This window comes from Trachypithecus francoisi, unplaced genomic scaffold (genome assembly GCF_009764315.1).
Source record: "Trachypithecus francoisi isolate TF-2019V2 unplaced genomic scaffold, Tfra_2.0 Lachesis_group5, whole genome shotgun sequence".
Taxonomy (NCBI): Eukaryota; Metazoa; Chordata; class Mammalia; order Primates; family Cercopithecidae; genus Trachypithecus; species Trachypithecus francoisi.
The window spans coordinates 105,514,569-105,527,044 of NW_022681470.1; the positions used below are offsets into that span (position 1 = coordinate 105,514,569).

Below are 12,476 nucleotides of genomic sequence, written 5' to 3' on the forward strand. Positions count from 1 at the left end.
TAGTGTGATGTGTTGTTCCTGATAGAGTGGTTCTCCCACATGACCCTCCTCCAAGCAGCAACTCAGGACCAGGCTCCTTCTGTCTTGGCACTTACTTCCTCTAGAGCAGTGATTCTCAAACTTCAATATGCATCAGAGTCATCTGGAGAAGTTAAAATGCAATTCCCCAGAGTTTCTGACTTAGTAGGTCTGGGATGGGACTTGCAGATGTGCATTTTCTGAACAGTTCCCGGTCTTTGCTGATCTTGCTGGTTGAGGGACACATTTTGAGAATCATTGCTCTGAGGCAGTGATTAGTTTTTTTGTTTTGTTTTGTTTTTTTAGATGGAGTCTCGCTCTTTTTGCCCAGGCTAGAGTGCGATGATGAGATCTCAGCTCACTGCACTGCAACCTCTGCCTCCGGGTTCAAGTGATTCTCCTGCCTCAGCCTCCTAAGTAGCTGGGATTGCAGGCGCCCACCACCACGCCCAGCTAATTTTTTGTATTTTTAGTAGAGACGGGGTTTCACTATGTTAGCCAGGCTGGTCTCGAACTCCTGATGTCAGGCGGTCCACCTGCCTTGGCCTCCCAAAGTGCTGGGATTACAGGTGTGAGCCACCGTGCCTGGCCTGAGGCAATGATTTTTTTTTTTACCTTGGCAGCGCATTGGAATCACCTGGAAAGCTTTGTTAAGTCCTGATTCCTGGTTCCACTTCCAGAGTGTCTGTTTTATTTGGTCTAGGATGCAGCCTGACAATGGGGATGTTTAAAACTCCTGTGATTTCAGTCGACAGCCAATGATGAGAACTGTTGCTTGAGGGCCTTCCTGTTTCTTCCACCATGCATCTGGTGGGTATAGAAAGAGAGTGCTTTTTTGTGGAAGGGCTTATGGGCCAGGCCTGCAAGTAATATGTACATCAGGTGAGCTCCTATTCCGTTGCCTAGAACATTCACATGGCTGTACCTCCACAAGGTGGGGTGAGAAATGTGTTCAAGGTGGGTGCTTAGGAAGAAGAATGGGTATGGTTTGTTGAACAACTAATAAGTTTCTGCCATGCCTATCTATTAGCTACTCATTTGGAATAAGTATACCTAGCTAGCTGCTCAAGTGTATGGACCCACAAGAATCTGATGAGTCCACATTAGTATATGGGAGTCTCTGGCTTTAGGGTATGTTGAGGTAAAAACCTCCAGTGGCAACACAGGATTCTTTTATGTCCCTAATGGGAAGCAGCTTGATCTAGTGGAAAGATTAAGGCTTATAGATATGTGTTCAAACATATTCTCAACCACTTCTTACAGGCTACTAACCTCTCAATTTCCTTCTCTGTAAAGTGGGGATTGTATTTACCTCTAGCTACTTCATAGGATGAAATGAAATAAAAAGCCCCCAAAATAGTGCTATAGGCAGTAGTACATGTTCAATAAATGTTGGTTTCCCTTCCCTTAGAAAACATTGCCTTGTTGGCACCAGAGATAAGGGAACTGGATTGGGTGACCAGCAAGGACTCTGGGCTTCTCTCCTGGCATATGCACATCGGGTGAAGAGCTGGCTGTGAGCATTTTGCTGTCTCTTCTTTGGGAGAGAACCCATACACAGAAGACTTTTATAGTAAAGGATGAATGTTTGTTTCTGGGACAATATATAGTTAGCAATAATGTCCTCAGATGCTTGTCATTTTAGCAAAACTTTACAAACTTATAACCAGGCTGGGCACTGTGGCTCATAGGTATAATCCCAGCACTTCGGGAGGCCAAGTTAGGAGGATCTCTTGAGCCCAGGAGTTTGCGAGCAGCCTGGTAACATAGTGAGTGAGACCACATCTCTAAAACAAACAAAAACACCAACAACAAAAACCTACAAGCAGTTTTAAATAGAGCAATGATTTATACTACAAAGACATTCTCTGCATTTACCGAATAACCTCTTTAAACAGCTCTTCTTTCCTATGCACAGATTAACTGTACTGCATCAGAGTCCTAAATGGGAAGGGAAGAGATGAGAAGGGATGAGATCCCTGCTTCTTATAGAAGACAGGGCCAGGAGGGACAGTGTTAAAACTTCTGTCAGCTGAAGGACAATCATGAACACAGAGGAGGCCTCTCTACAGCCCACAGGAGGCAAGGGACACATCCTTGTACGCAGACAACCGCAGCCTGGGGAGCAGATCTGCCCATTCACCTAACAGGAGAGGCAATGCCGAGCTTGCCTGGGATTAGAGCTTCCCACCTTCTTGCTCCCCAGTTACACAAGTTGCAGCTTGATCACCTGGCAGCTCCTGGGGGCAAATCCATTTGAGTAACTGTTCAACAGCGTGTGCTTAATTTCCAAGAAACTTTCCATGATCTTATGTTTTAACACCAACTCTAACCTTCCCTGTTGTTTTTCATAAAAACACTGCCCTTCTCCTATTCTTGGCCCCTGCTAGTGCTTTCTACCACCACAGCCAACACTGCCCTAGCATGTTGGGAGCCCAGGATTCGAGCCTGTCTGGGTTCAGGCAGATTTGCCCAACTCTGCCACTTTGTGGCTGTGTGACTTCAGGCAAGTTACTTCACTTCTCTGAGGCTCAGTTTTTTTCACTTGTAAATGGTCATAATTTAGGACATTGCCTGGCATATGACAACCACTATACAGTAAGTAGCTACTTCCATTAGGTGGGAACAGCAGTGCGTTCCCCTGGGTTTATCTTCAGGAAACATCTGGAGCACAGTTTGGGGTGGAGATGTGTGTGTGGGCGGGTGTAGGAGGTGAGTGACCTCTTGTTGAACTATGATGAAGGGCCAGTCACTGTACTTAGCCCTTTCCACATTTTCCTTCACTTAGTCTTCACAGTAGCCTCATGAAGTAGGAACCGGGGTCACTTCCATTTTACAGACAGAGGCTTGGAGAGACCACATGACTTGCCCACATTATCCACCTAATACGCCCAGGATCCAGGCTTTCCAACCCACTACTGAGACTTACACTGTCTCCAGGCACACAGGTGAGGGGGTGGGGCTGAAAAGGAAACCCAGCGCTTGAAAGTCTGTGGGCACAAATCCTGTGCAGCCCCACCAGCAAGCCTGAGCCCAGCCAGGAGATGCCTCCCACTGTGTGCGCCCGAACATCCTGTGCACTCAGGTTTGCATCTAGGAGGGCAGCACACAGCGTAGCTGGTGGGAAATGTGAGACCCACCCATTCCAGTCTTGTTCCAGCCTTGCCTCCTCTTCTTAACCACAGGACACCATGGACAAGTCCCTTTGCCTCTGTGCCCTCCTCCTTTACTAGGGAATGTTGACCCCCTGTGCTAAGTGCTTAGTTTCCTTTGTGAGGCACTGAGCTGAGCACCAGGGATAACATGGAAAGAACAGATTGGCTTTATGACCTCATAAAGCTTAGCAGGAAAAAAAGCGATATGAAATTAATAGTTACATAACTGAGTAATATAGATAATTAATTAGAATTGTGAATTCTTTGAAGAAATATAGAGTACTTATCAACTATCTGATGGGAGATTCCAGTCTAGTTGGGGGAAGGGAGGGGTTTCTTGTGAGAGCATTAGAGGCCCAGGACAGAGACTAAAAAGCTCTGGAACCAGGCAGGTCCGGGGCTGATGTTCCTCTTGGTGTCTCTGTCTTTGTGGATCTCTTTACCTAGTACCTTTGCTTGCCATGGGTCCCCACTCAACTTTCTAACACCCTAATTCCATGCATGACTCATTCTTACACTCTCTAACTTCAAAGTCTTGAGAGAGGAGAGGCCCTAACTCACAGACGGGTAGCAAGTCAGGGCATGGATTTCCGTTGGGTAAAGTGGCAGTCCTAAGCCAAGAAGCGGACTCAAAGTGATAGTGAAACGTTAAAATGATGGCTGTTTGGGCAACAGAAAAATATGCATGCATCCATTCATTCAGTAAACATCCATAGCATTAGATGCTGGGGAGGATATAGCCTGGTCCATGTCATCTAGGAACTCATAGTCTATCTGGGAACAGGCAATCAACAGAAGTGGAAGTGCTACACTAAGGTGTGCAAAAGTGAGGATCCAGACCTAATGGGTATTCACAGGGTGAGTGGATTTGCCAAGTGAATGAAGGTCAGGGGTAAGGTGGGTGGGTTGGGAGAATGCCAAAGGGACTTATAGGATGGCAGAAGAAAGGGTGTATGGCACATAAGGGGACTGCACAGGAGTTTGAATGGCTGAGCAGAGATGGGTTTATGTGTTGGGGTCCAGTGTGAAGATGGATGGTGGAGAGGGGCAGCCATGTGGGCTTGGAGGGTGGATTAGAGCATTAGTTCTTAGATTTTGCTGTGCATCAGAATCACCTGGAAAGCTGCTTTTAACAGATTGCTGGGTTTCACCTCCAGTTTCTGATTAAGTAAGTCTGCATCAGAATTTGCATTTCTAACATGCTGATGCTGCTGGTCCAGAAACACTTTGAGAATTGCTGGATTAGAGAAAGGCAAAAATTAGGGATACCACCAAAAAGCTGCTTTAGGCACCCAGATGTAAAGGACACCAGCAGTAGAGAGAATGAATTATTGAACAGCAGCCACTATGAGACTCCCTTTTATGCATAATTTCACTTAATCCTTTTAACAGCTCTGAAATATTCTAGAGTAAAGGAAGCACAAAGAGGCTTAATTATGTGCCCTTCGTCATTCAGTGATGGGTCACTATCTGTGTCTATGTTAAAAGACACAAAGTCCACGTTCTCTACCACAACATTGGAATCCACAGTAATTGGGTGGGGGGCAGAGCGGGAAAAGAGAGGGCTCACTCACCTCTCCGGTTTCTGCCTTGAATAGTAGTGTGCTGAATGTCATCACTGCCTAAAGCATATTTATTTGTGGAACCTCAAACTTAGGCTTGCCATTGGTACTAAGACTCAAGTATGCTGTGCTCTTTCTGAACAAAGGCAGATGTCCAGGACATACTGGATTTGTACATCCGGGGCTCAGGAGAGGACCATATCAGAGCTGGAAATCATGCCAGGCAGAGTATGAAGCAGGGAGAGGTGGTGTGGAGGCCCTCCCTGAGGAAACGAGGGGTCAAGCCGGTGAAGAGGGGGCTGAGAACTAAGGAGTGCACAGAGACAATGACAGAAAGATGGGAGGTCTGGTTTCAGGAAGTGTGTGATGGATGGAGAGATGCAGCAGAGGTCAAGGAAGGACTAAGACGCATCAGGAGGTCAGTATGAATGACCTCAACCAGACAATTTCTGTGAACTGGTGTTCATGGGAGCTGGAAGAGGCAGAGGGATGATTGGGAGGTGAACAATTAGGAGTGGCAGTGACTCTTCTAGAAGTTTGTCCATGAGGGAGGGTGATAGCTAGAGAAAGGGGTAGGGGTCAGGATGTGAGAGGGATAAGACTCCAATTTAAATGCTGAGAAGGAGCTTAAGAAGTTGAACTATCAGTGAGGGCCCATATATTGAAAAAGGTATGTGGTCAAAAGTGTTAGGAAGGCATTTAAAACGGGGGTCAGAGACAGAGATCTGTAGAGAATTGACAGTGCTGAGGGCCATTGTGAGAAGCTGCTTGTGAATCCTCTGGAGTGGTTTTAGCTCCTAGTGACAGGGCCAGCAGGAGAGTTTGAGCGCAGAGGTAGAAATGACAACCCAAGCATTCCTGCTTTTAGAAAGCTGGGAAAGCTCTAACCCACAGCAGGCCTGGCTTTGGTGCCAGCTTTACCCCTAAAGAGCAGCTCACTTACCTGCTCTTCCTAAATCAAATGTTTGGCTGTAAAACTTTTTATTCAAAGCATTGTCACATAGTAAAGGGCAGAAATGTTCTGGTGGAAAATCGGGTGGGAAGTTCAGAGCCTTCCTTTTGCCTCGCTCTCTCCAGGGTTTCCCCAGAAGACCAGGGCTTCTTAGAGCTGTCAGAGAAACACTGGCTTAGCTTTCTCTGGGGTCCCCTCATCAGAAGCTAAAGTCTCAGTGTTTCAAATCTTTTGCATCAGGAAATGCCCATGACCTCCATCACAGCAGCTAAGTACACTGGTCTTCTCCAGGGATGCCGAAAGTAGACATACAAAGAGTCGAGGTATGGATACCACCAGTGTGCCAGCCTGAGCTCCCAAGAGACGTCTTGTGTGACTGGCCCTGCCATCACAGCTGGGCCAGTAAAGTGCCTTCCAGGAGGATCTAGTTGCTACCTGACTCACAACCCTCTAATCCCAAGATCTTTTAGTTCTGTTAGTTTCATCCTAGTTTCCTTATCTTGGTCTGAGCAAATGACACATTTTAAAGATGACTTGCAGACAAACGTAGAGATCATCCCAGGGGAAGTGCCCCAAGAAAGGAGAGTCCACGACCACCTGCCCCTGGTGGGTTCTGCGGCTGGAGTGGGTGGGTGCAGCAACCACAGCCCCAGTGTACAGGAGTCACTCCTGCCCTCTCCCCCATTGGCCCAGCTTGGAAATGCACAGCAACCAAGCATGAGGACTGAGTTAAGCTTTTCAGAGAGAAAAGACACTATGCTCATCTGGCAGATCACGATCAGTCTGGTGCCAGAGGTAAGGAGTTTGCTTGTTGTGTTTGCTTGGAGGTGACACTTGGCAATGACAGCCTGGGAGAAGCACCAGCAGTTAACAGCACTCTGCACCACTCATGGCTGAGACTGAGGGGAGCCTTTTTACAGGAGCTCTGAAAGCAGGAGGTGTTCTCAGACTTGACCCTGAAGTAAACACATCTCTTTCACCTTTTTCTTGAGTGCCTGCTGGCACATAACCACTTGCTGAAATTGTGTCATTGATGCTAAATTAGGAACACATTATATGGAAGGAAGGGAACCACTTCTCAGCACACATGCCCAGGCAGACTGTGTGGGATAGATTTCTGCTTCTCAGATAAGCCCTGGGCTAGACATACTTGAGATGTGGTGGTGATCTCTGGAGGGAAAGCAGGAAGGCTTCAGGTCTGTTTCAGACTGGAAGAGAAGGGCCTCATCTGCAGTTTATTATACGCTGAGGCTCTGGAAGTCCTTTAGGCAAGGTGCTTTTCCATCAAAAAGCCAGATGCTAAGGCAGCAGGTGGAGTTACAGCCCTATCACCCCAGGCAGCAGCCAGAAAAAATATGTCAGGTAAACTCACCTACTCCAAATAAAAGAGCATGGGCAGAATGCTTCCTCTTAGCCAGTGGTTTCCAAACTTGAATGTAAATCAGAATCACCCGAGGGCTTATTAAGCCACATTGCTGATGCATCTCTGACTCAGTGGGTCTGGGCCCACCTTCCTAGCAAGCAACCAGGTGATGCTGATAAAATGCTGGTCAGGGACTCACATGTTGAAAACCACAGCTCCAGATCACATAGACATCTGTACCAAAGAAGCGACGAGGGCACAGACAAATTCCATTATAATAGCCATCTTTATTTGTAAAAATCCAGATATAAAATGTATTCTTTCAGTCTTTCCGGGTGTTCCTTTTTTACAAAAACAAAAAGGCACATAAAAACCTTCCCCGCTGTCATTTCCACAGATGGATGGTTTTCAGGCAGCCCTCCCCCCTCCCCCCATAGAGCTACATGCTTCATTCCAGGACGTCTCGCTTCCCCACATGCTGCGGTGCTTTCCTACCAGGGTAGAGTTCCAAACTCCAAGACTGAAGTACACAAAGAGGGGGTGGATGACGGATGCAGAGTGTGTGGCCTGATGCTCCACGGCGTGCAGGATGGGGGGCTAGTAGTAGGTTTCCTTCTCCACCCAGCCTGTGGGTGGCAAAGAGACAGATAAGACACACAACAGTGAATCTTCCACGCTCCAGCATTACAGAGGGAAATGGATGAAAACCAACTTGAGGATGATGGGGGTCGGGTGTGTTAAAATCCAAATTCAACATGGGACCTCAACTGTACTTATTTAAATGTTTTTAGGAATACCAAGTTACCTGGAAAGATGGTTTAGATTTCTGACAAATTTTCACTAAATCATACTTGGTTTGTATTTTAAAGTCTAAAACATGACGAGTCCTCAAACTGTAACTGAGATCTACATTCTGAAGATGTTACTATGGTCAGTTTGCTGGTCCAATCACCTTAGCTAATCAGACTGACCACTGAGGGAGCCCAGACACCTCAAGGGAAACAAAAAGCCAACAGAACTACAGCCCCTCCCGCTTCTCCTCTAACCAAAGTCAGAATGCCCATAATTACCGCCAGGGCGTCGCCTGATGATGAGTTTTCTGACTTCGTCATATACGAAGATGAGAAGGGAGTAGGGGAAGGCACAGAACCACCAGGTAGGTCTGGAAATAGAATGAGGTACCAATTTATATGCACGCGAACACAGTTCAAATAAAGAAAGAGAAATTGCACGTCACCACAGTGACAACGAAATAATCAGTCTGAAAAGGAGAAGCCAAGTACAGTCACAATTAACTACTGAGTCATTAACAGAACAAATAAAAATGTCTTAAAACAGATTGCTGCTCCATGTGCCCAGGGCCTAGAGTCGCAGAGGAAATCAGTCTGCAGACTTTGTAATGGAAAACCTACTCATCTTCAGTTTGGGTTTCATAAGACTTGGTTTATAGGATGAGCAGAATACACTTTCTGTTAAACATCCCAGGGCAACTGAACATTTTTTTCTTTCTTTCATTTCTAAAGTATTTAAGAAGCTTTTAAGACCATCTGCCTAATATCCCAGCATTTGAAGATACCTGCCAGTGTGGGTCAAAACCGGTTTATTTATTCCCCAAATTTGATGTCTGACAACAGCATTTGGGATATGCAGCTCTGTATTCTGAGTCCTGGTCCTGGGGACTGAAAAAAGCTGAGCCCAAAGGCTTCCAAGGGGCCCAGAGGCTGAGCCACACAGTCTCCAGCCTGCTAACAGGCTCCAGGCAGCCTCCGTGATCACCAGCTCCCTGCTATGACGTGAGAAAGGCTGTCCCTGGGCAGGACTCTGGTGGTCTTCTCTTCTTCCTGTGTCTGACATGGCAGCTAAGAGAGATGACCTCATTTGACTCAATCACCAAATAACTGAACCACCTTCCAAAAATGGGCAAAACCTGTCAGAACAATCTCTTTGGTGGTGGCAAAAAAAAAAAAAAAGGAAAAAAAAAAACCATGGAAGGACCCAGAAGATGGAAATGCCCCCTTTACAGTGTGATTTTTCCATCAGCCCTTTTGGAAAGCTCTGTGACCTCTCCCAGCCCCATCTTGATACATAATGGCCCAAGCTGACAGAATTCACTTTGGAGATGCTGGCCCCTGCTGTACACCAGCTTTGTGTAGGGAGCTGGGGATGCACCGAGAAGAAAGACACTGTGGCCCATGCCTGCTAGATTAAAACCTAGCAGGGAGGTGAAATGATAAGCAACAAGTAATGCCAGAGAAGAGGTGCAAGTGCACAGGCCCTGGAGGGACAAGCTCTAAGGAAAATGGCCCTGAAGGGACTATCGGGATTGGCAGGGTAGGAGGGAAAAGAAGGAGGGATGTGGGGAGGAAGCATCCTTACCAAATACAAAGGAAGAGGAAGAAAGTCGAATTCACCTAACATGAGCTTGGATGGGTAAGGGGTACAAGATAAAGCTATAAAGACAGGTTGGGACAATGAGACTGACTCTGGATGCCAGTCTCATCTTGCACCACAGACGATGTCTGCACATACCCCACAGAAAGTGAATGAGGCTGATGAGTTCTGGTTACTTTAGGGATAAGATGAGCTGAAGGAAGTGCTGGCAACAGGGGATTGAGAGATGGTCCAGACGGGTGTGAGCAAGGATGGGGACAGCGGGAATTCAAAGGAAACTAATGCTTTAAATCAAAAGCTTCGAAGGAACTTGTAAATGGATCCCACAATCTGTGGCTTTGCACGTTTTAATCAAGTTGCAGCTGCTTAACCTCAATCAGGTATCAGTTACCAGGTATCACCAAACATAACCAATGTTGCAAAAAGCGAATGGAGTTTGTGATAAACCCTCTATTTGAAAATTCAACTTTATCTGAAATGCAGAGTCATTCACTGCGTTTGAAGGCCAAAGACTAGCAGTATGTTTCCATTCATCAACTCTACCCATGACTGATTATAAAGTAAAAGGGACCTTAGATCTGCTTCTCCAACCTTCTTTGAGAGCAGAGGATTCAGAGTCCCAGAAAGGTGGAGGACTTGTAATGGGACAGTGACTAAGTAAGCAAATCAAGATTTGAGCGTGGGCGCCTAAGCTCCAGCGTACCCCCAGTTGGCCTCTAAAGACAACTGGACTAGAGCTGTGGCAGACCTGAGTGCTCAATGTGGTTTGCTGTTCCATGGACCTAGAGCCTGTGTGGCTTTATCTTACCTTGGGCCAAATCCTAAGCACTAGCTGCTGTCATGGAAGCCTCAGGATTTGTTAGTCTGATTTACTGACATGTAAAGCTTTCCCAGTTTTCTGATCCGTGGGAATTTTTGTACATACCACTCAAAATTCTGAAAATAACAGCTATTACCACAAATAATGGGGGGACAAGCCACACATACAATTTCATACTTTTTGGAGCTACAAGAGGATCAACTTACTTGAGGGGATACATCCTAAGAGCAACACCCATTCCAGGGCAGTAGGAAAGGAAAGCAGCTAGGGCTGTCTCTTCAAAGAGGCCAAATATCAAGATCTTGTTCCTAAAATCAAAGTGGGGGAGAAAAAGCTTAAAAGATGCAAATAAAGGTTTATCTTTTAATGCTATGCATTAAAATGGCAGATCAACATCTTTATGTATTAGTTGTACTTGACAACTTGGAGGTCAGGTGAAAAAATTAGAAAATTACATTTCTTGCTTCCTAAATTTGCCCTATAAACTAGGGATTCCAGAAACCTGGCTATATGTGTCACATGTTGAGTTTTTGGCAAAGGGTTTACAAATCACCAGTCCCCTTCTTTGAGCCAAGGCCCTGCTATGTCCTTCATTACTCACTTCATCCCCTGCTGGAAGACCGAATTCCTCCTGGTCTTACAAATGACCAAGTCGGCCCACTGCACCACCACGATACTGACGAAGAAGGCTGTGTGGCAGGTGAACTCCACGATTTTCCTCTGCTCATAGGTCTGAAATGCAGAAGGCAGAAGATGAGCTCTGGCTCTTCACCTGCATGGCCGGTGGCAGTGTGGCCTCAGTCTTTTGGGACTTGAGGAGCTCTGACATTGGCCAGGTCAGAGGCGCCCACTCACCCACTGCTGCCCGTAGCTGTCTTCTACATCGTTGATCCACCTGTCATCCCAGTCCACTCGGAGGCCCAACAGGTGAAGTGGGAGGAAGCCGTTCTCAGCCAGAATCACAAAGTAAGTAAAGAAGCCGCCCAGGGCCTGGATCATACCTAAGTTGGAAAAACATCCCGATTACTAGAACCTCACATGCAAGGGTACCTGTATAGCCTTCAGCTGATTACTGCAGCGGGCCTGAGAGAGCACATATGGAGGAGTGTTTCCCACTGGTTGATAAAAGCACAGGGAAGAACTGCCTGGTCACTCACAGGCTATGAGGGATGGGATGGAGGACCCCAGAGGTACATTCCAATCTCAGGGCCCTCTGCTTTTTGAGTGACTTTTTGGAGCTTACACAGAGACACATGTGCCTTGCTCTCAAAATGCCCACCTCTGTTACTTGACCAGCTGCTTCTAAGGGCATGACCCTTAGAGGAAATCCACTTCCCTACTTTTTAATCTCTGACAAATGATAACTTCTTTTCCATCTTTCAAAATTCCTACATGCTGCCATTTTTCTAGCCACTGTGGCATCTTCTGACTCTCCTCTACACCTTCAGGACTCTCCTCCCCTGGCATCCAATTTATCCACACTGCTCCAAGTTCCTCAGGGCAGGGTTTCATCCTATACCATCAGAGACCTAGTCTTCCTTCCTCTCAAAAGTAGGCCTCCTTGGAGAAGGTCAGGATGGGCCACCAGCCAATCACTTTGTTGCCAACAACTGTCTAATGAATCTTTGCCATAATTTCCACAATGTTCTAATCTGTTCTACTTTATCCAAGTGTGCACAGTTATGTGACCCATTAATCCAGGAGAATAAGACATTCATGGTGGCTTTACCAGGTTCTCTTGAAAGAACCCTAGGCAGAGGATTTAAAAAAAAATGGCATGCTGATTGCCCACCACCTAGATCACCTGTTAGCTAGTCATGCTCCACTGCGGGGGCAGAAGTCCAGCATAAGGTGGATGGAGGATCACCCTTTGGTGGTGACCTACTAGCCAAACCCTCAAACACATACTTTCTCCAATGCCTAACTCTCCATCCAAGTGAGTGACAGATAAGTGTGTTATCTCCAGGGAAAGCAGCCTGTGCGTCAGTATACACAATTCCTCAAAACCATGCCTCATGTTCCACAAGGCTCAGTAAGGAAGGACATCCTTACTTCTCAGGCAGAGTTGAGACCAGTTCCAAGGTGCTCAGTATAGAAAACCAGTTTCCACAAAAGGTAACTGGGCAAACAGCAACAGATGTATTCTCACATGGAAGACAGTTTACAGAAACTCCACAGGCTCACCCTGTTAGGGCTCATCCTAGACCTGAAAGTC

General features: G+C 46.5%; 1 protein-coding gene across 2 annotated transcripts in view; it reads right to left on the bottom strand.

Annotated features, from left to right (window-relative positions):
- Window positions 1–7,317: 7,317 nt before the first annotated feature.
- The window catches only part of ATP1A1 (ATPase Na+/K+ transporting subunit alpha 1), a 31,527-nt gene continuing 26,368 nt past the window's right edge, over window positions 7,318–12,476 (bottom strand). For both annotated transcript variants that reach the window (XM_033198198.1, XM_033198199.1), the window contains exons 19-23: window positions 11,117–11,262; window positions 10,863–10,993; window positions 10,468–10,569; window positions 8,121–8,212; window positions 7,318–7,676 (exon numbers count right to left, since the gene is read on the bottom strand). In XM_033198198.1, coding sequence (XP_033054089.1) covers window positions 7,648–7,676; window positions 8,121–8,212; window positions 10,468–10,569; window positions 10,863–10,993; window positions 11,117–11,262 — 500 coding nt within the window. In that variant the 3' untranslated portion in view covers window positions 7,318–7,647. The remainder of the gene's footprint in view (window positions 7,677–8,120; window positions 8,213–10,467; window positions 10,570–10,862; window positions 10,994–11,116; window positions 11,263–12,476) is intronic.